At 67.3% G+C, this 21295-nt stretch overlaps 4 protein-coding genes across 4 annotated transcripts; all 4 read right to left on the reverse strand.

The window, feature by feature from the left end:
• Positions 1-1832: 1832 nt before the first annotated feature.
• LOC134151997 (prolactin-releasing peptide receptor-like) lies at positions 1833-4638 on the reverse strand. Its single transcript, XM_062596997.1, has 2 exons — positions 4220-4638; positions 1833-2466 (listed from the first exon to the last, which is right to left on the reverse strand). Exons 1-2 carry the CDS (start codon positions 4636-4638, stop codon positions 1833-1835), a joined length of 1053 nt encoding a protein of 350 aa, XP_062452981.1.
• A 5627-nt stretch (positions 4639-10265) lies between these two features.
• On the reverse strand, positions 10266-13564 carry GOT1L1 (glutamic-oxaloacetic transaminase 1 like 1). Its single transcript, XM_062596672.1, has 9 exons — positions 13453-13564; positions 13116-13297; positions 12903-13026; positions 12704-12816; positions 12538-12630; positions 12293-12443; positions 10793-10958; positions 10556-10698; positions 10266-10444 (listed from the first exon to the last, which is right to left on the reverse strand). Exons 1-9 carry the CDS (start codon positions 13562-13564, stop codon positions 10266-10268), a joined length of 1263 nt encoding a protein of 420 aa, XP_062452656.1.
• A 1305-nt stretch (positions 13565-14869) lies between these two features.
• On the reverse strand, positions 14870-15815 carry LOC134151829 (nucleoplasmin-like). The gene is made up of 5 exons (XM_062596673.1): positions 15731-15815; positions 15487-15569; positions 15274-15393; positions 15080-15173; positions 14870-14964 (listed from the first exon to the last, which is right to left on the reverse strand). Exons 1-5 carry the CDS (start codon positions 15813-15815, stop codon positions 14870-14872), a joined length of 477 nt encoding a protein of 158 aa, XP_062452657.1.
• Positions 15816-19461: 3646 nt separating this feature from the next.
• ADRB3 (adrenoceptor beta 3) lies at positions 19462-20727 on the reverse strand. Its single transcript, XM_062596943.1, has one exon. It carries the CDS (start codon positions 20725-20727, stop codon positions 19462-19464), a length of 1266 nt encoding a protein of 421 aa, XP_062452927.1.
• Between the last annotated feature and the right edge of the window lie 568 nt (positions 20728-21295).

Raw genomic sequence — 21295 nt, forward strand, 5'->3', positions numbered from 1 at the left:
GAAGGGGACGGGGACAAACTCTTTTCAGTTGTCCCATGTGACAGGACAAGAGGCAATGGGCAGAAACTGAAGCACAGGAAGTTCAGCCTGAACGTGAGGGGGAATTTCTTCCCTGTGAGAGTGAAGGAGCACTGGAGCAGGTTGCCCAGAGAGGTGGTGGAGTCTCCTTCTCTGGAGATCTTCAAAGCCCACCTGGATGCAGCCCTGTCTGACATGCTCTAGGTGACCCTGCTGAGCAGGGCCGTTGGACTAGATGATCTCCAGAGGTCCCTTCCAACCTCAACCAGTCTGATTCTGTGAGTGTACAGGTTTGTGTGAGCTGGTGTGTGTGTATGTACAGGTGTGCACGGGGTACAGGTGTGCATGGGGTACAGGTGCATGTATGTGTAAAGATGTGTCAGGATGTACAAGTGTGGGATGCACAGGTGTGCATGGGTGTGCAGGTGTGCGCAGGTGCATGTACAGTTGTGCAGGGTGTAGAGGTGTGGGATGTAAAGGTGTGTGCAGGTGTGTGTACAGGTGTGCAGGGTGTACAGGTGTGGATGCACAGCTGTGCACAGGTGCCTGTACAGCTGTGCAGGGTGTTCAGGTGTACAGGGGTGTGTACAGCTGTACAGGTGTACAGGTGTGGATGCACAGCTGTGCACAGGTCCATGTACAGCTGTGCAGGGTGTTCAGGTGTGCAGGGGTGTGTACAGCTGTACAGGTGTGGATGCACAGCTGTGCACAGGTGCCTGTACAGCTGTGCAGGGTGTTCAGGTGTGCAGGGGTGTGTGCGGCTGTGCAGGGTGTACGGGTGTGCAGGGGTGTACAGCTGTGCAGGGTGTTCAGGTGTGCAGGGGTGTGTGCGGCTGTGCAGGGTGCACAGGTGTGGATGCACAGCTGTGCACAGGTGCATGTACAGCTGTGCAGGGTGTTCAGGTGTGCAGGGGTGTGTGCGGCTGTGCAGGGTGCACAGGTGTGGATGCACAGCTGTGCACAGGTGCCTGTACAGCTGTGCAGGGTGTTCAGGTGTGCAGGGGTGTGTGCGGCTGTGCAGGGTGTACAGGTGTGCAGGGGTGTACAGCTGTGCAGGGTGTTCAGGTGTGCAGGGGTGTGTGCGGCTGTGCAGGGTGCACAGGTGTGGATGCACAGCTGTGCACAGGTGCATGTACAGCTGTGCAGGGTGTGCAGGTGTGGGACGCGTCGGGCCGCGGGAGCCAGCCTGCGGCAGGACAAGTCTTCGCTGTTTCTGGAGGTTTTACACCCATTTAAGGAAAGCCAAACGATTCGTTTAATGAAACAGCAGCCCCCAAGGCCGTCGCAGCGGCTAGGCGCTTTTCACCCCTCCGCGGCCCTCCTGCCGGCCTATTTCCTTGCTTAATTCAGAATAACGACGTGTCTGAAGGCACAAAGCAAAGCGTGCAGCTGCACCCTGGCCCCTGCGAGCCCCGGGAGCCGTGCCCGCGCCGTGCCCGGCGCTCCCGGGCCGCGGGGGCCTCGGCGGGGCCCCGTCAGCGGAAAATCCTCGCGTTCTCCGACCCCGCTCCGAACCCGCTGCTCCGCTGCCTGCCCGGCCCCGGCTCCCTCCGGTCCCCCGGCCGGTCCCGCCGGGCGCGCGAGCCTCCGCGAGGCGCCGGCCGCGGGAAACGCGCCCGGCCTCCGGCCGCGCGGCGCTGCGCGCTGTGAAACGCGGCCCTGGTTCCCCAGGCGGGACTTTGGCAAAGCGAAGGGTTTCCTGCCGCTGCAGGGCACCCCCCGGCAGGGGAGGTCTGGGGGGGGCGGACGGGGCGGGCCGCAGGCAGCCGGCGCGAGCGCGGGGGCTGCGGGGAGCCGGGACCCTGCGCCCAGCCTCAGAGCACGACGCTCAGGGCGACGCAGTTGGTGGTGGGGATGATCTTCTGCTTGAAGGTGAACATCTTGCGCAGCTCGCAGCGGAAGCGGTCGTGCAGCCAGGCGTAGAGGAAGGGGTTGCAGCAGGACGAGCTCATGGCGAACCAGTGGCACAGCAGCTGGATGAGCAGGAAGTAGTGCTTGCTGATGAGGTTGATGTCTACGTCCCGGATGATGTTGAAGACGTGGATGGGGAGCCAGCAGACCCCGAAGGCCGCCACCACCAGCACGATGAGGCGGAAGGTCTTCCTCTTCCTCAGCCGGTCGAACTCGGCCTGGCTCTGCGTCGGGTGCCCGGGCACCACGCGGTTCTTCAGCTTCACCGTGATGCAGATGTAGGAGAGGGAGACGGCCGAGAGGGGCAGGATGTAGGTGATGATGAGGGTGCCGTAGGCGTAGGCCAGGCGCTGCTGCTCCTTCCCCATCCAGAACTCCTCGCAGATGGCGAAGCCTTCCCTCCGAAACTCCACGTGGTAGGTGTGGGCGATGGCCGGCGCCACCAGCGCGCAGGAGAGCAGCCAGATGCCCCCGACCACGTAGACGCAGCTGGTGACCGAGATGCGCTTCCTCAGCGGGTGCACGGTGGCGTAGTACCTGCGGGAGAGACGCGCCGTGAGCCCCGGACCGCTCGCCGGCGGCGCCGCCGGCTCCTCGCGGCACCGCGCCATTCCTCCGGCGCGCCGGGGCGGCAGAACGGCCCCACGCGGAGCCCCACGCCGGGGCCGGGGCCCGCCGACCCGGAGGAAGCACCGTGCCCTTTCCTGGAGAGGACAGCGGCTGCCCGGACAGCGGGAGAAACTCGAGCAAAATCTCCCTATTCGCAAAATCTTTGCTGAAGAGCAAAACACCCCAGTCGCTCCCCAAGCCGGCGGCGGCGCCGCGCGGGTCCCGGCGGCTCCGCGCTGGCCGGAGAGCGGCGCGCCGTGCTGCGGGAGCTCCCCGCGCGCAGGCCTCCGAGCGTCCTCCCAGCCCTGCGGCCCCGGCCGTCCCCCTTCTGCCGCCTCCGCTGCGGCAGGCTCTTTCCTGCTCTGCTGCCGGAGCTGGAGGCAGATTCACATGAGCGGCGTTCCTTACATCCCTGTGTTAGGCTGCCTGCGCGTCTCCGTTCCCCGAGGGATTTGCAGCTTCTTTTATGAAATGATGTATCTATGGAAACACAGTTTTTATAACCCCCCCCCTCGCCGCCGGCAGGTCCTGTCCGTGTCCGTTTGGGAGGGCACAAGTGCTCCTCAGCCGCGTGCCAGAGCGCAGTGCAATTTTCACACGGATTTGTGTCACGAAGTACGAAGAACTGGGGGCCTGGAGGAAAACCGCGCACGCGCTGGAGGGACGGCGGGCCCTGTTTGCACAGCCGAGCCGAGAGGCGCTGGCGCGAGGCTGCCCCGAGGCAGGAGCCGCGTGTTTCTGGCAGCTTCCGCAACGTTGTTTTGTCCTCGGACGCTTTTGCACAGGTTGGGAGCCCCAGGATCGCACGCCAGCTTCGGTGCAATGCTGAACTGGGGAGAAAACGCTTCTGACGTTGTCAGAGCAGCCCAGATTCCCAGCAGGGGGGTGTTTCTGGCTGGAGGGAGCTTTTCGTTCCGAGTTATTTCTGTTTTGCATTGTGCGTCGTGCTGTAATGCAAACCAGCCTGGCCGAAAACGCCGCAGTTTTCCTGCGGCTGCAGGGCGAGGGGCGCAGCCGGAGCGTCGCCTCGCGGCGGTTCGGGAAGCTGGAGGAGCAGCTTCGTTCCCGCAGGACATCCCTAAACCCCGGACTTGCCCAGGGAAGGCAAAGTCCATCCTGAGGCCGGAGCAGTGGCCGTGCTGAGCTGCTCATCCAGGCGAAGCCTTCCGGGCACCAGCTCTCGGGAGAAGCTCCCCTTTGCGTACAGAAAACTCCGTGCTTCCAGGGCTGCCTTGAGCCAGCGGCGCTCGGCTCTCGGAAACCTGGGCTCGTCTGAGAGTTTGGCTCTCAGCTGGACAGGGAAATAGGGCGACCGAACTCGCCCGCTGCATCCGCGCCAAGTCAGCAGCGGACCTCGGAGGCGTCGCTCGAGGATGAGCACGGCGAACGCCAGCAGCCCCTCTGCAAAACCCGCGCCTGCGGTGAGCAGGCAAAGCGAACCCGGCGGGGCTTTGAGCCCAGTTTTGGTAGAGATCACTTCATACGGGCAAACGCAAAACTGCAAAACATCGCTTTTCAGTGCAAAATAACAACGAAGCAACCCTCCACCCCCCACCCTGTATTTCCTCTGCAAGAAGCAAAACTCTGGTGCTACAAGAAAGGATGCAGAGGAACTGCAAAGACGCCCTGGATTTTTCGATCCCGAGGCTGAGCGGCCCCCGCCACCCCCGCGGACCCTCACCTGTCGACGGCGATGGCGGTGAGCGTGAAGACGGACACGTAGACGGTCATGGGCTGCATCAGGAACACGAAGTAGCAGAGGAACTTGCCAAAGATCCAGCCCTGGGGGCTGAAGGCGTAGGCCAGGGTGAAGGGCACGCAGGTGGCACACATCAGCATGTCCGAGAAGGCCAGGTTCCCGATGAAGAAGTTGGTGACGTTGTGCATCTTCTTGGTCTTGCAGATGACGTAGAGGAGCAGGTAGTTGCCAAAGACGCCGACGAGGACCACGAGGGCGTAGCAGGGGATGATGAGGGGCTTGAAGGACTGGACGAGCTGCACGCCGGTGAACTGCGCGCTGGCGTTGGAGCCGTCCTGCAGGACGAGCTCGTAGAGGCTGGCGTTGGCCGCCGCTCCGTCCTGCTCCCCGCCGGGCTCCATGCCGCGAGGCACCGGGAGGGTGGCGAGGGGGGGACCGAGCCTGAGCGCTGCCCCCGGCCGCGACCGAGCCCCGCGGGGCAGGCGAGAAACCCCCCGCTCTGCCGAAAGCTGGGGACGGGGGTCCCTGCGGGGCCGGGCCGGCCCGGGGCAGCTCCCAGCCCGGCTCGCTGCCCCGAATCCCCGGCTGCCGGGTCCTCGGGAATGTCCCTCTCCACGGCACAGCTACAGCTCCGCCGCGAGGCCGGCGACTCCGGCGTGCCAGGAGGGAGGGTTTTGCTGCGGGCTCCTGGCAGGGAAAGGGGAAAATAAGGTTCAGCACAGAGATGACGCCGGTCTCCAGCCCTGCTCCGGCGCGGGCAGCGAGAGCAGCAGCAGCAGCAGGCAGCACAGAGTTAAATAGCTGTTACGGCTATTTGCAAAGAGCAGAAAGGAAAAAGGAGCAAATCTGCCCGTGGAGCTCCGGGGAGCAGCAGAGAAGGCAGCACTCACCGAAATCCGGGCTCATTCATGTCCCTTTGAAGCGAACATTTCGCAGCAGTCCTGCCCCTGCCCGACTCCGGCTGATGCAAAGGGGCAGCTCCCGGCAGAGGAAAAAAGGGAAGCAGCAGCTAAGCCAGAAATTAGTTTCTAATGTTTCTGGAAATAACAAAGGACATTAGTGGATAAACAAATAAAGATGCTCTGCTACTTTACAAAACGTCGTGCGCCTGCACTCTGCTCATCCATCCCTCTAACAAGATTAATCAGGTGCTCTTAAAACGTGGCGTCGGGCAGCGGAGAGGCTGTATTCCATCGCTGCTGCAAGTCGGGTGGCTCATCGCAGGCACTTTCACGCAGCGCCGCGTGGCCCCGCCGAAAGCAATGCCAGAATCGCATTTAGTCAGCTGCGAAGGAAATGCAAGGGTCAGGGGGCAAGGAGGAAATTCCTGGGCAAAAATTAGATCAGCCCCAGAAAACAAATCTCTGCCCCAGCCCTTGCCCGCTGCCGGCCACTCTCCAGCCACGTCCCTTGTGCTCTTAATCGCGTCCTTCTCCCCCCCCTCCTGCCCCCGAATCATCTCAAGACACGTCTCAAGCAAACTTTAATTTCCTAGGCTGTTTCTGCGTATTAGCTCCCACCCTTTCACAGCCCAGGATGTGCAACCCTCTTTCCTTCTCCCTGCATCAGCTGTTATTTCGCTCCTTAAGCCCCCAAGTACCTAATTCGATAAGACCAAACTGCAGATTTTGGAGGTCCCCGGTTGGACCAAAGGGAGAATTGCACTCTGCTAAGGAGTCTGGTAATACGTCTCCGAAAACCCACGGCAAGCTCGGCAGTCTGCATTTAAATTAACTGTGTTTTTAGTGAACTTCTCTGAGCCCTGCCTGCCTCCTCCCATGCATTTGCAAGGCCCCCACCGTAAAGGACGTCCTCGGGGAGAGCAGATACATTCCAGAATAAAGTCACTTTTATCAAACATTTGTTGCTGAAACCGAAGCCGTGCAGTCACCTTCGCGTTACCGCCAGCCCCTCGCAGCTCTTTGTTTTGTGCACGAAGCGATCCCTCCACCTGCAAAAAATCTGCCTCTCGCTAACCGTGGGGAGAAGCCTTCGCGCCCCGCTGCAGTCGCGTGGGCGAGCTCGCAGCTCCCCTCGGGTCACTCCTCCCGTAGCGGAGAGTTGAGTCGCGCACGCCGTCCGGGCACGCCAGTGCCGGCTGCGCACCGGGCGCTGGGCTGCAGCCCGCCCCCGCCGCACTCACCCGGCGCCGGCCGCGGCGGCTCCGCGGCGGCTCCGCAGCGGCTCCGCGGTGGCTCCGCGGCGGCTCCGCGCGCTCTCCATCGCGCACACCCTCTGCCGGCTGCGGCCGCCCCCGCTCCGCCGCCCTGCGCTGATCGCCCGCGCCTGATGCTCCTGCTCAAACCTGCCGCACGCTCCTGTGGCAGGCTGGTGTTTTGGGGGGCGACGGGCCATTCGGCTGCCGAGAGCTGCCGCTTACACCCCACGCGGCACGTGTGGGCGCTCGTGCTTGAGCTAGGCACCCACGTGCACGCGAATGGGGCGCCAAGTGGGAAGTATTTGGGCACTCACACATGAAGTGTTTGGGCACTCCTGCGTGCACTATGTGGGTGCTCCTGTGTGCACTACATGGGTGCTCCTGCATGCACTACATGGGTGCTCGTGCAAGCACTATATGGGTGCTCCTGTGTGCACTACATGGGTGCTCCTGCATGCACTACATGGGTGCTCGTGCAAGCACTATATGGGTGCTCCTGCGTGCACTACATGGGAGCTCCTGCATGCCCCACACGGTAACTCGTGCAAGCACTACGTGGGTGCTCCTGCGTGCACTACATGGGTGCTCCTGCATGCACTATGTGGGTGCTCGTGCAAGCACTATATGGGTGTTCCTGTGTGCACTACATGGGTGCTCCTGCGTGCCCCACACGAGCACTCATGCAAGCACTACGTGGGTGCTCCTGTGTGCACTACATGGGTGCTCCTGCATGCCCCACACGGGCACTCATGCAAGCACTATATGGGTGCTCCTGCGTGCACTACATGGGAGCTCCTGCATGCACTACGTGGGTGCTCGTGCAAGCACTACGTGGGTGCTCCTGCGTGCACTACATGGGTGCTCCTGCATGCACTATGTGGGTGCTCGTGCAAGCACTATATGGGTGTTCCTGTGTGCACTACATGGGTGCTCCTGCGTGCCCCACACGAGCACTCATGCAAGCACTACGTGGGTGCTCCTGTGTGCACTACATGGGTGCTCCTGCATGCCCCACACGGGCACTCATGCAAGCACTATATGGGTGCTCCTGCGTGCACTACATGGGAGCTCCTGCATGCACTACGTGGGTGCTCGTGCAAGCACTACGTGGGTGCTCCTGCGTGCACTACATGGGAGCTCCTGCATGCACTACGTGGGTGCTCGTGCAAGCACTATATGGGTGTTCCTGTGTGCACTACATGGGAGCTCCTGCATGCCCCACACGGGCACTCGTGCAAGCACTACGTGGGTGCTCCTGCGTGCACTACATGGGAGCTCCTGCATGCACTATGTGGGTGCTCGTGCAAGCACTATATGGGTGTTCCTGTGTGCACTACATGGGAGCTCCTGCATGCCCCACACGGGCGCTCGTGCAAGCACTACATGGGCGCTCCAGTGTGTGCTACGTGGGTGCTTGTACATACAGCAGCTGGGCTCTTGTGTGTGAATCAGTTGGGTGCTTATGCATGAAACAGTTGGGCACTCCCGCATAAAATAAATGTGCGTTCCTGCAGCAATTGGGTGCTCACACGCAAGTGCAGCAAACACTGCAATTTATGCCCTGCGCAGATGTGGGAATGAGCCCCTGAGCCGAGGGAGACACAAACACCGCTGCATGGGAGGGGCAGGTCCTCGGCTCTGTCCGAGCTCTGCGGATCCGGGGAGCGCAGCGGGGGCCAACAGCCAACCCCATCCCACCACGGACCCGCTCCAGCTCCAAGGTCCAGCAGATGCCTCGAATTGGAGGCACGGAGCTCCTGGACAGAAAGAGCTGCTTTATCAGGGTGAAACCATGTGGGGATGAGACCCAAGGCGGTGGGGAAGGGAGCCCCCGCGGGACTCGCCGCCTGTCACCCCTCTTTGTACCTAGCGCTTCTGGAAGCCAGCTCCGTGCGATGAGCACGCGGCACTCAGCGCTGTGCAAACCCCCCAGCCCACCGGGGACCAAGTCATGCAGAAAGAAACATCTGAGGCAGTTTTCATCCCACGTGGAGTTTATTATACATTAAAATTTCATTGTTGCTTCCCAGTTCTGTCCCAAAACTGTTTTAAATCATTCCCCAAAGAAAGTCTTTAAATCATTCAGCATTTAAAAACCTGCTTTTGTATCATCCGGTGGCTCCAGCCTGGTGTATTAATGCCACAAAGAGGTTGGAGCTGCCTTTTCCTGCAAGCCACGATGCAGATCAGCTCTGCTTGCCCCCGGCCCGGCAGCGGGCCGGCTGCCAAGTGCCACTGTCCCAGCAGGGAGGCCCCGCGAGGGGCGAGCCAGGCGCGGGTCCCGGAGCCGCGGGCCGAGCCCGCTGCGGCCCCGCTGCCTCCCGGTTGTGTCCATGACATTGAGCATCCTCTGTTAATTACAGCGCGGTTGCCATGGTTACAGCAAAGCCCTGGGCGAGATGCTCCGCAGAGATGCTCCGGAGAGGCTCCCCGAGCGCCCAGCGCCCCGGCTGCCAAGGCTGCGCTTGCACCCGCTTCCCGTAGCAGAGCTCAGCCTAAAGCCGGGGCGCAACTCGCCCCGCGCTGGGAACGCGCCCCGGCGCGGGAGGGCACCGAGGAGGCTCCGGCGCAGAGGGCCGGCTCCGGTGCCGTGGATCAGCTCCCGGTGGCTGCACGTGTTGCGCTGCCCTGCCGTGCACCGGGCTTTGGCGAGGCCGCCGCGCAGAGGCACCGGCGCTGACCTCAATCCGCTTTGTGTTGCTTTTCTTCCCGGATTTCTTTATATGACTTAATCCGCGCTCAGCGAGATGCCTTAATACAGTTGTTGGATCAAGCCGTGCGGACGGCATTCAGCAAGCTTCCCAATTAACAGCGCCTTTCATCCCCCTCTGAGGCATTACGAAAAATGAATTCATCAGCCTTTATTGCTCTTCCTCCCCGGCTGGCACCTCTGCTCGCAGCCTGCAAGACACCTCCGTCACTCAGACTAGGGGCTGCGGAGCTGCTGCACGCGAGCGGCAGCCTGGAGCACGAGGCCGTGGCCAGCACCACCCGCTGCCGAGCTCGCGGCGTCGCTCCTCCAAGGGCTGCGCCCACGTGCCGGGGTGTCCCGGCTGGGATGCTCGGCCGGGGCGCGGGGAAGGCTGCGCCCAGGCACCAGGGCACTGAGCTGGGATGCACGGCCGTGGCACGGAGGCGGTTTCCAAGCTGGCTCAATGGAGGCAGAAACCACCGCGCTGGAGCTCCTGATTGCTCCCTGCCGGCGGCTGCTGGGGGAAAACCACCCGCCTCCCTCCGACACCGACACCGGCTCCCGGCGGAGCGCTGCTCAGTCCTGTGCCCGGCCTCGCTGCACCCTCCCGCCCCGGTTCGCGGCTGCTCAGCGCAGGGAGTGCTAGCACCCGGGGTCTCGGCCCAGCAAATAGATGCAAAATAGATGAGAACCTCCTGTTTCAAGGGGAAATAAAACATTTGTGGCTCTCGGCAGCAAATGCTACCGGAGCGGCTGGGGCAGCCCCCGTGCGGCACCAGCCTTCCCGCCCTCCGCAGAGCGGCTTGTGCTGCGTTAGGGCAGGAGCGCGCTGCTGCCAGCTAACACCGTGCCTCTAACGCCATCGGGCGATTCTTCTCCATTAAGGGGTTTCATTAAATTATTTGGGTGGCTGCTCGCTCCAAAGAGCCTCTAGCTGCACTTCCCTGTGCTGTTACGGAGGCTGCAGCGTAACCGCGTTCTGTTCAGATGCCATCAGGCAAACGCCAGAGCAATCCCTGCCGGAACACGGTCGCCGCTACGGAGGCGGCTGGAAGCGGCGAGCGCCGCGGTCGCACCCCGCCGCAGCCTCGTCCTGCAGCTGCGCCCCGGCGAGCACCGTGCAGCCCCGGCGCAGAGACGGGCACCCTGTGCTAGCCCCGGCCCTCGGCCGCACGCGTTTATTGGAGGGGCGCCGGGGGGCCGGCGGCGGGGGCGTCCAGCCCCGGCGCCAGCACGGCCGCCCGGATGCTCCGGGCCACGCGCTCCAGGTTGCGGGCGTTGAGGCTGCAGAGGCTGAGCTGGCCGCCGGCGCCCAGGTAGACGTGCTCGTGCTCGGCCAGGAAGGCCACCTGGGCGGCTGGCGGGGGCGAGGGGCGCTGAGGCCCCCGCGCCGCCCCTGCCCGGGAAAGCAAGGCTGCAAAGCCCGGGAGGCGGAGCGGGAGAAGCGCCCGCAGGCCGAGGCACTCACGGAGCAGCCCGGAGAAGCTGCGCGTCCCGGCCTGGGCGGTGATGTGCTCCCAGGAGCCCGGCGTCCCCAGCACCCGCAGCCACCGCTTCAGCTCCCGCCGCACCCGCACGATGCGCCGCGCCAGCAGCCGCAGGCTCCGCTCCCTGCCGCGGCGGGCGGTGAGGCGGAGGCACGGCGCGGTATGGCGTGGCACGGCACGGCACGGCACGGCACAGCCCCCGCGGCCCCCGCTCTCACCAGGCGCTCCGCAGGGCCGGGCCGCTGAGCACGGCGGCGACGGCGCGGGCGCCGAGCCCGGGCGGGCCGGCCCACGCCGCGGCCGCCAGCCGCCGCAGCTGGGAGCGGACGCCGAGCAGCGCCTCGGCGTCGGCGGTCACGGCGATGAGGTTGCCCACGCGATGGTCTGCCAGGGCGGGCGGGTGGGCGGGCAGGCGGCTCCTGCCGGGCCCCACGCCACCCCCCCCCGGCGGCCGCCGCGCGCCCCCAGCCCCACGGCCTTTCCCATGCCCCCCGTCGGCCCCACGGCCTTTCCCACACCCCCCCACCGGCCTTTCCCACGCCCTCCACAGGCTCCATAGCCCTTCCTGCACCCCCATCAGCCCCATAGCCCTTCCTGAGCCCCCCGTCAGCCCCACAGCCTTTCCCACATCCCCCGTCGGCCTTTCCCATGCCCTCCGTTGGCCCCACAGCCTTTCCCACGCCCCCCATCAGCCTTTCCCACGCCCTCCACGGGCTCCATAGCCCTTCCTACACCCCCGTCAGCCCCACGGCCCTTCCTGTGCCCCCCCACCAGCCTTTCCCATGCCCTCTGTTGGCCCCATGGCCTTTCCCATGCCCCCCATCAGCCTTTCCCACGCCCTCCACGGGCTCCATAGCCCTTCCTACACCCCCGTCAGCCCCACGGCCCTTCCTGTGCCCCCCCACCAGCCTTTCCCATGCCCTCCGTTGGCCCCACAGCCTTTCCCACGCCCCCCCATCAGCCTTTCCCACGCCCTCCATGGGCTCCATAGCCCTTCCTGCACCCCTGTCAGCCCCTCGACCCTTCCTGTGCCCCCCCACCAGCCTTTCCCATGCCCTCTGTTGGCCCCATGGCCTTTCCCATGCCCCCCACCAGCCTTTCCCATGCCCTCTGTTGGCCCCATGGCCTTTCCCATGCCCCCCATCAGCCTTTCCCACGCCCTCCACGGGCTCCATAGCCCTTCCTGCACCCCCGTCAGCCCCACGGCCCTTCCTGCGCCCCCCCACCAGCCTTTCCCATGCCCTCCGTTGGCCCCACGGCCTTTCCCACGCCCCCCATTGGCCTTTCCCACGCCCTCCATGGGCTCCATAGCCCTTCCCACCCCCCCGTCAGCCTTTCTCCTGCCCCCCACTGGCCCCACAGCCTTTCCCACGCCCCGTGTCAGCCTTTCCCGTGGCCCCCATCAGCCCCACGGCCTTTCCCATGCCCCCCACTGGCCCCACAGCCTTTCCTCCACCCTCCATGGGCCCCACAGCCCTTCCTGCGCCCCCGGCTGGCCCCACGACCCTTCCCGTGCCCCACAGTGGCCCACGGCTTTTCCCACACCCCCGTCAGCCTTTCCCACGCACCTCGTCAGCCCCACAGCCTTCGCCGTGCCCCACACCAGCTTTTCCCATGCCCCCGCCAGCCCCGTGGCCTTTCCCACGCCCCACAGCCTTTGCTGCGCCCCCCAGCAGCCCAGAGCGAGAGGCAGCCGGTGCCCCCTCGCCGGGGCTCACCGTACAGGCCGAAGATCTTCGAGAAGGACTGGGCGCAGAAGAGCTCGAACCCTCTGGCCACGAAGAGCCGCAGCGCCCAGGCGTCGCGGTCCAGGTCTCCGGAGGCCAGGCCCTGCGCTGAGACGTCGAAGAAGGGGAAGGCGCGCTTCCTCTGCGGGGGGGGGGGACGGGCAGGAGGGGAGCCGCTGCGGGGGCGCGCGCGGGGCCGGGGGCGCCCGCCGCCCCGCTCGCCGCCCGCCGCCCACCTCCATGGCGGCGGCCACCTCTTCCCACTGCTCGGGCGCCAGGCCGCTCTCCTCGGGCGCGTGCAGGAGGACGATGCAGCGCTCCGGCGCGTCCTGTGCGCGGGCCCCGGCTGAGCGGCGGCCGCGGGCTGCCAGGAGCCGTGCGCGGTGGCCGCCGCCGCCGTACCCGCAGCAGCCGCAGCAGCCCCCGCGGCGAGGCCGCCCGGGCGGCATCGTCCCACCAGCTGTACGGCCGGAGGTCCGTGAAGCCGGCGTCCGCGAAGACGCGCCGGTAGTGGTCTAGGGGGAGCGGAGAGGGCGGCCGGGGTGCGGTGCGGCACGGGGTCCCCGCAGCCCCCCCGGGGCCGCGGCGCGCCATCGCTCACCCCAGCGCGGCCAGGCCAGGTAGACGCGGGCCGGGGCCAGCTGCCCCGCGGGGTACCAGCGCCGGAGGAACCTCGCTCCCAGCCAGAGCGCGCCCGTCCCGCCGACGGTCTGCACGCCGGCGGCCTGCGCGGCGGAGCGGGCGGACGCCTTCGCCGCGGGAGCGCGGTGCTCCGCGCCCCCCCCGCGAGCCCCGGCGCCGCACGGGGCCCTACCCGGTTCTGCAGCAGCGCCCCGCTCCGCCGGCCCAGCACCAGCTCCGCCGCGGCGCCGGTGAAGGCGGCCACCCCTTCGCCCGGCGGCTCCTCGTGGTCCAGCGTCGGGTCCCCGGCGAGCTGCCGCAAGGCCCGCAGCACCGCGGGGCTGCTCCAGGCTCGGCCGCTCTCGGCGAGGCAGGCTGCGGGGCGGCCCCCGGCACCTCGCCCCCGCCCGCCCCACGGCCGGCCGGGCCGCGACGCCCGCGGCTGCTCCGCTCCGCGGGGGATCCCCGGCCGCCCCCTCCCCTCGCCCCGGGGATGCCCCGCGCCGGCTGCGCGGCCCCCGCAGCGCTACCCTGGTCGTCCAGGAACACTTTGTCTGGGCACTCGTCCGCCAAGTAGGCGTCGCGGAGCTCGTGGGCCTCCCTGCCGAGCGGCACGTCGAGGAAGAGCGAGAGCGCGGCCATGGCCCTGCCGAGGGGGCGGCGGAGACGGGGCGCAGGAGCCCGCAGCCCACCGGGGACGCGGAGGAGGCACGGGGACGGGGGGATGCAGGACACGGGGAGGACGGGGGGTTGCAGGATGCAAGGGAGGGGGCACAGGAGGGCAGGGACAGGGGACACGGGGATGGGGGGATGCAGGACACGGGGAGGACGGGGGGGTTGCAGGATGCAAGGGAGGGGACACAGGAGGGCAGGGACAGGGGACACGGGGATGGGGGGATGCAGGACACGGGGAGGGCGGGGGGTTGCAGGATGCAAGGGAGGGGACACGGGAGGGCAGGGACAGGGGACACAGGGATGGGGGGATGCAGGACACGGGGAGGACGGGGGATGCGGGATGCAAGGGAGGGGACACGGGAGGGCAGGGACAGGGGACACGGGGATGGGGGGATGCAGGACACGGGGAGGACGGGGGGTTGCAGGATGCAAGGGAGGGGACACAGTAGGGCAGGGACAGGGGACATGGGGACGGGGGATGCAGGACACGGGGAGGACGGGGGAGATGGGGAGGGCGTGGGGATGGGGAAGGACGCGGGGCACGGGGATGCAGGTCGCCAGGTAACCGCTCGCCTGGGAACCATCGGCACAAACACGGGTCCGAGGGCTGGGCTTGGGGTGGGGGGGGGGGGCACGACCTGGCTCAACCGCACCTCGATGAGGCCGCAGGAAGGGGTACACGGGCGCCGGGCAGAGCCGCCCGCGAGGCCTCCCCCCCCTCGCCCCGGCACCCACGCGCCCTCCGTCCCGCGGGGATGCGGTGCCGCGGGCGCCGGCGCACGGGGAAGGGGCTGCCCCCATCCCGCCCCCCCAGCTCGCCTCCTCCTGCCCCACGCCGTTCCCGGCCCGGGCAGCGGGGAGAGGACCGACCGCCAGCCGAGGACTGAGCAGGTTTGACCCCCCTCACCCCCCCGATTTCCGGCGGCTGCCGGGCGGGAGGCACCGGGCACAGCGCACGCCCCGCGCCGCGGCGGCGGGGGGGACGAGGAGAGGGGCCAGCGGCTGGCACGGCCCGGGGGCGACACGAGCGCAGCAGCACGCGCCGGGGGGCAGCGCCGCCGATTTGCACTTTGCTGTTGCGTCGGGGTGGGGGGAACAGCACATTTCTGAGGCGCGGTGGCAACGGAGGGGGCAAGGCAGCCGGAGCACAGTGCCCGAGGCCGGGCTGCTTCGTGCCCCGGCGCGGACGCGCCACGGCACGCGCGCGGCGCTGGCTCCGCGTCCCCGACGCTCCCCCGTCCTGGGCGCCGCGAAGCCTTCCCCCAGCGCCAGCTACTCTCCATCCTGCGCTGCGCCAGCGTCATCGCTGCCCGCGTCTTCCTCTGCCAGCACGTCCTCGCCGGCTCCAGACCTGGCATCGTCTTCCACTGGGAAGAGGAGAGGTGCCGCTGCGCCGGGAGCGATGCCCGGGCGCGGGGCACCCCGGCTCCGCGGCACCGTCCCCCCCGCCGCACTCCGGCGCCTCCGGCTGCGGGGACTCACGGATCAGGTGCTGCCCGTGGAGGTAGACGGGCCCCGCTCCGCACTGCAGCACGAAGGTGACGGGGGGCACGAGCTCCAGGGCCTTGAGGCTGATCTGCAAGGAGGCGGAGGGCAGCGCACGCCCGCGGCGGCCCGGCTCCCGCGGTGCCCGCGGCGACGCTCGCGGGACGCGGCTGTGCCGAGGGGGCTCTTACCATGGGGAGCACGGAGGGGCGCAGCGCGGCGATCGGCACCGGTTTGTGGTCCCCATAGGTGTTTTTTGAATCGACGGCCACCACGTGCAGCTCGTCCCAGGCGTCCGGCCCCAGGCAGATCTGCGGGGCGAACGGGGGCCCGCTGGCAGGCAGAGCCTGGCCGCGGGCCGGCCCCGCTCGCCCCCGGGGCTTTCAGTGAGCCGCGTGTCTTACGGTTTTCAGCAGGACCAGGTGCTCCAGGAGGTCATCGTCCTCTTCCACCACGCAGCTCCTGGCGCCGGCGCTGAGCTTGCAGCCTGCAGAGACGCAGCCGCGTCGGCACACGGCGCAGCCCCGTCCGCGCACACGCGCGCGCGAGCTCGCCCCACGGCTTCCCCCCGGCGCCCAGCCCTCGGGAGGGCCCGCGGCGGGGCGCACGCGGGGCCGGGGCGAAGCGGCCTCGCGCCTCGAGCCTCACCCCACGGCACGGCGACCGGCCGCTCCTCCGAGAGCATCCCGCAGGAGAGGGGAGAGGAGCCGGTCGCGCCCTGCGGCTGCTCCATCGCCGGCGGCACGGACGGCTCCTGCGGGCGTGCCAGGGAAAGCGCTGCTCGGCTGCGCTGCGGCAGAAGGAGATGGAGGAACCGTGGCTGAGGAGTGCCCGGAGCGAGCGCGCGAGCTCTCCGGCCCCAAATGCAGGCAGCTCCCACCGGCCCCAGCTCGCTTGCTGTGACAGGTTGCACCAGCCGGAGCAGTATCTCCTCGGCCAGGATTGCATTGCTAAGTGAGGAATAAACCCACCCGGCCACGCGTGCATCCCACCATGGGCGGGGGGGGGGGGGGGGCGGGAAGCCAGCTATCCAAATTCACAGGCGAAACAGGCTGCAAGAGCCAGAACTGCCTCAGCAAGGCAGCCGCCAGCACTCGATAAGCCAGAGCCGGGGGCCTGGCCTGACCCTCCTGGCCTGGCGCAATTCCAGCCGACTGGAGCAGCGGGTCGCTGAAGCCCCCGGGAAGCACTCGGAGAGCACGTGGAGCCCTCTGCAAATCACAGCAGCAACAAGCGTTTGGCATTTACATCAGCAGCCCGAGCCGGGCAGGGAGCCTGCTGGGGCCACGGGAGCAGCACCGGGACAGCGAGCGAGGAGCAAGCAAGGACCCCCGGCACCTGCGGCAGATAAGGCAAAAAGCCCCCAGCCAGAAGGGCGATTTGGAAATGCGGCACAGATGCTTCGGGGTGGGGGGGCCGAGTAACCCCCTCCCACCCCACAGATGGCACCAATACACTCACCAGAGCTCCTGATGGCCCCACACACCCCGGGGCTGCTTGTAACTGGTGAGCAGCTACGCCTGGAGGCAGAAACAGCTCCGCTTTGGCTTCATCGGAAAGGACACCGGTGCCGCGAGCAAGGGCCCGGCGGCAGCAGCGCGGTGCAGCGTCCCACCGCCCGGGGACGCTCCCCTCGCCCTGCCCGGAGTTTGGGAAGCGGCTCGTTAGTGTGGCAGCTAACGAGCTGGCCCCGGGCTGGGGTCAGTGCGGGGGACGCGCGCTTCGGGGCGGGCCGCGAGAGCTGGCGGTGCCGGACGCTCTGACCGCCGCTGCCGAGAGCTTGGCTCCTCTGCTCGTTAGCAGCCTCCCGCTTTAATATTAAAAATATTAAAAGCAAAATGCACCGAGGAAGGATGTGGAGGGAGAAAGCAGTCCCTCTCTATAGCAATGGCCCTCTGCGGACCGGCAGCGGGTTCCTCCTTCGCCTCTCGGCGCGGGAGCGGGAGAGTTGCGGCTGGTGCCAGGAGGTGGCACTGGAAACCGGCCGGAGAGGAGCAGCTGCCTCATCCGCCGCCGGCGCTCAGGATGCTCGGAGCAGCGCGGGGCCGGATGAGGGTCGCTGAGCGGCGCAGGGCGCTGGTGCCGCCTGAACGGGGGCGTTCGCCCGCCTGCGGTGCCCGTCCCAGCCCGCTCGCCGCCCTCGGGTTGGGGCTGCCTCGGTGCCGCTCCTCCTAACGCGCTCCCGAGCACCAGCGACCGCGCTGGTAAAAGCTCTGCCATTACAGCGGGAGGCAGGTGCCCAGATCCTGGGTGTCTGTGCAGCGTGGAGAGGCACTGCAGCAGATCTCCCATCCACTTTTTACACTTTCGAAGTCATTACAAAGTGGTTTTGAAGGTTTATTTCACACAGGGAGGGGGAAACACAAAACAGAATAAAACCATTGCAGTCAGCACAGCATGTTTACAACCAAAAATCATCACCGAGATTCACAGCGCGGTCTGTGCACAAATGCAAAAGTGCCCGTTGGTAGGTGACGCTCCGTGCGCCCCGCCGCGCTCGCTTCTCCTTTGCTTTCCTCTGCCGGAGGCTTCGCCGCAGGCTCCTGCAACGGCCCCCAGCCCGGGGGTCCCGCAGTGGCCATGGTAGGACCAGGAGCGAGGATGGTGGAAAGGTCTCGCGCTGGCAGGAGGCCCTCCGTCCCGTCACCGTGGGGCTACCCAAAGCCCTGCTGGCAGCTCCGTCCCGCTCAGGGTTAACGCTTCTCCCCGTGGGGACCACGGGCCCCACGTGAGCTCTGCGCCAGGAGCCCTCGGCATCCTCCCCCGGGGCTGGAAACGGCTGTGGAGCACCGGGGAGCCTGGAAAGTCGAGGTCCTGGGAGCAGAGTATCCGCCCAGTGCACCCACGCCCGCCCCGTCGGGGACGGCGGCTTCTCCTCGTCGGAGCAGCCCCGGAGGCTGCACGTGCCAGACCCAGCGGAGAGCCTGGCAGCACGGAGCCCAGCAGCAGAGCTTCGGGAGGTTTTCCCAGCTTTTCCACATCGGCATCAGTGCTCCAGCTCCCATGGGGTGGCGGAGCCCTGGGGCTCCCGCCCAGAGCCACGCGCGCTCCCACCGACCGCGGAGAGGAGCCCAGCGCGGCCGCGGCCCTGCAAGAGACGGGGAGCAGCTGGCAGCGGGCAAAGAGGGGACCCCGGGGGGAACCGGGCAGGGCTGCGGAGCTGGGCACGGGCTGGAGCGAGGGCACTGCTCCCGCTGGGGAGGGCCGGGCCGGGGCAGACCCCGACGGGGCTCGTCCCGCTGCTCGGGCCGCCCGAGAGCACCGCGGCTTCTGTCTGGGCGAGGAGGAAAACGCGCTTACCTGCTTCCCTTCGCCCTCCGGCTCTCGGTCACGCTGAAGGACCTGCTGGCGTCTCCTCGCTGGTGAACCTTACGCAGGGGAGGACAGAGCACTAAGAGCCCAGATCTCCCTGATTCATTCGCACGCTTTCGTAGGACAGATCAACCCGTCCGTGAAGCCCGCTCCTGCGGGAAGCTCCCTCTGCGACCGTCCCCGCGGCTCTCCGCGGGCAGGGACCCTGTGCCTCCTCGTGCCAGCAGTTACCTCTGCACCCTTCACCTTGCAGAAGCGCTTTCTGCCCAAGGGAAGCTAGTTAAGACCCACAGCAACCAAAACTTTCCCATTTTGTAATGCTGATAACAAGTTTGGGGAAAAAATTCCTGCGCTGTGCACGAGGGGTGGAGTGTGCGAGGGTGCAGGCTGGCAGCATAGATTGCCCCGCTCCCAGCAGCTGGGGGTTTGCGCCGCCCCCCCCCAACCAACCCCCCCGGTGCCCGGGGACCCTGCCCCAGCTGCAAGGAAACCTCCCCCCGGGCAGCAGAGAGGGCTCCCGACAGCGAGGGTCGGGGGGAACTACACAAATGAGCTCGGTAAACATAGGTTGTTGGAGGGAAAATGCTACGCAGAGCCCTAGACTCTGGCAAAGAGGTATTGAAGGGGTCTCCTTAGTACCGAGAGGCAGCCAGTGACCCCCCCCCCCCTTCTGCAGAGACAATCCCCAGGTTTAAATGCTTTAAATGCAGAAAGCAGGAGGGGGCAGGAGAGGGAATGAAATCCCAGGGTCTGAGGCATTTGCATTTGGTTGTTTTTCTTTTATCTCTAGTGTTTTCTTCATTTGAGAATAACCGACCTCGCTCGAGCAGGTTGGGGGGCGTCCCCGGTAAGGGGCAAGGCAGGGCCAGCCCGGGGCGGCAGCAGCACCGAGCACATCAGCTTTCCAGCCCCGCGGGGGGACCCCGCTTTAGGAAACCCGGAGCGCCCGGAGCCCCTGCCGGGACCACAGACCCCATCGGCCCCCCCAGACCGCCGCCCCACCATCACTGGGGATCCCCAGCCGCCGGCCCCTCCAGGCCCCCCCACGCCCGTGCCAAGCCCGGTACCTACTCGTCAAGCTGCGAACACAGCGTGCTCTGGGTGCCCAGCGGCCGGGACTCGCCCAGGGGCCGCGGCCGGTGGCCGCCGCGGAGGCTGGTCTCCTCCGCGCGGCTGCCGCTGCCCCGCGCCTCGCCGTCCTCCCCGGGCGCCGCCGCCTTGCTGTCCTCCACGGGGCCCCCGCCGGGGGTGAAGGCGCGGGGGCAGCGCTGTGGGTCCTGCGAGACGGCGTGCAGCCGGCGGTCGGCGCGGCGGGGGCAGCACAGCAGCTTGCGGAAGGCGTTCCTGAAGTCCGGGCTGCGGCAGTAGATGATGGGGTTGAAGGCTGAGTTCACGTAGCCCAGCCAGTTGAGGAAGAGAAAGAGCTGATCTGGGACCAGCGGCCGGCAGAAGACCTTGATGATGTTGGCCACGAAGAAGGGCAGCCAGCAGAGCGTGAAGGTGCCCATGATGATGCCCAGGGTCTTGAGCGCCTTGTGCTCCTTGATGGCCAGCAGACAGGACGGCCGCCGTCGCCGGATGCCCCTGGAGCCCGGGCTGAGGGGCTCTTGCAGGAACCTCACCTTGTCCTTGCCAATGCGCTGGACGTGCCGCGTGGCCACAGCGAAGACGCGGGCGTAGACAAAGATCATGACGAGTAGGGGCACGTAGAAGGAGATGGTGGAGGAGATGATGGCATAGGTCATGTTGGTGACAAAGTCGCAGCAGCGCGGGTCGTTGTAGCAGCTCACCGCCTGCTCGTCCGTGCCGTCCCGCCACCAGTGGTTCATGATGGGCAGAAAGGAGATGAAGGCAGAGATGGCCCACACCAGGCACACCACCGCCCGCGCTCTGCCCTTGGTCACCAGCGCCTCATACTGCAGCGGCGACGTGATGGCGAGGTAGCGATCCACAGCGATGGCGCACAGCGTCTCGATGCTGGCTGTGACGCACAGCACATCCAGAGAGGTCCACAGCTCACACGCCATGGTGCCGTAGGGCCAGTGACCGCTCAGCAGGATGGTGGCCCCCGGAGGCACCACCAGCAAGCCCATGATGAGGTCAGCGCAGGCCAGCGAGGTGATGAACACGTTGGTCATGGTCTGCAGCCGCGGCGTCTTGGTGATGGCCACGATCACCAGCAAGTTCCCAGCCACAATCACCAGCATGGTGAGGCTCAGGATGGCCCCCACCACCCACTGCCGGCTCAGGCTGGGGGCCCTGCTGCAGTTAGAGCCGGCGCCCAGGGCTGCCGCCCCCCAGGCGCTGGCGTTGCCAGAGGGCAGAGGAGTCATCTCCGCCGGGGTGGCACCCACCCTGCGCCCCGGCCCCTGGCCGCGCGCCCCGGCTGCGCTCCCCACTCCCTCGCTGCGTGTCCAGGCTCCTCGCCGTGCTCCTCGGCCAGGCACCCCGGTCCTGTGCTGTGCAGCGGGGCCGTGCACCGAGTCCCCTGCCGTCTGTCCCAGTCCCTTGCTGCGCACCGGGGCTGCGCACAGTCCCTTGCCACACACCCGGGTCCCTGGCCGCGCGCCCTGGCCGCGCTCCCCGGCCCCTCGCTGCGTGTCCAGGCAACCCCGGTCCCTTGCTGCGCCCCGGGGCCGCGCACCGGGTCCCCTGCCGCGCGCCCCGGCCGCGCACGGCGGCCCCGCGCCCCTCACCGTGCGCCGGCCGCCGCGGCTGCGGGCTGGGCGCGGCGCGGCCGGTGCGAGCGGCGCCGCAGCCCGGGCCGCCCCCGGGGCGGGCTGGCTGCTGCCCCGGGCCGGCTCCGGCCCCGCGCCGGAGGAGGAGCCTTGAAAGGCGCGGGGCGGCCCCGGCTGCCCCGCTCCGGCCCCCAGGGACGCGGCGGAGGGCTGCGGGCCGCCT

The sequence above is a fragment of the Rhea pennata genome, chromosome 28 (genome assembly GCF_028389875.1).
Source record: "Rhea pennata isolate bPtePen1 chromosome 28, bPtePen1.pri, whole genome shotgun sequence".
Classification (NCBI taxonomy): Eukaryota; Metazoa; Chordata; class Aves; order Rheiformes; family Rheidae; genus Rhea; species Rhea pennata.

Bases quoted from the DNA above. Each gene is read 5' to 3' on its own strand.
- GOT1L1 (XM_062596672.1), bottom strand. From the start codon at position 13,564: ATGGCCGCGCTCTCGCTCTTCCTCGACGTGCCGCTCGGCAGGGAGGCC. The intron at 13,298-13,452 runs GTAGCGCTGCGG...GCCGCCCCGCAG, and splicing joins AGTGTTCCTGGACGACCAGG to CCTGCCTCGCCGAGAGCGGC. The intron at 12,817-12,902 runs GTGAGCGATGGC...CGCTCCCCCTAG, and splicing joins CCTGGCCTGGCCGCGCTGGG to ACCACTACCGGCGCGTCTTC.
- LOC134151829 (XM_062596673.1), bottom strand. From the start codon at position 15,815: ATGGAGCAGCCGCAGGGCGCGACCGGCTCCTCTCCCCTCTCCTGCGGG. The intron at 15,394-15,486 runs GTAAGACACGCG...TTCGCCCCGCAG, and splicing joins ACCTGGTCCTGCTGAAAACC to ATCTGCCTGGGGCCGGACGC. The intron at 14,965-15,079 runs GTGAGTCCCCGC...TCCTCTTCCCAG, and splicing joins CCACGGGCAGCACCTGATCC to TGGAAGACGATGCCAGGTCT.
- ADRB3 (XM_062596943.1), bottom strand. From the start codon at position 20,727: ATGACTCCTCTGCCCTCTGGCAACGCCAGCGCCTGGGGGGCGGCAGCC.
- LOC134151997 (XM_062596997.1), bottom strand. From the start codon at position 4,638: ATGGAGCCCGGCGGGGAGCAGGACGGAGCGGCGGCCAACGCCAGCCTC. The intron at 2,467-4,219 runs GTGAGGGTCCGC...TCTCTCCCGCAG, and splicing joins ACCGCCATCGCCGTCGACAG to GTACTACGCCACCGTGCACC.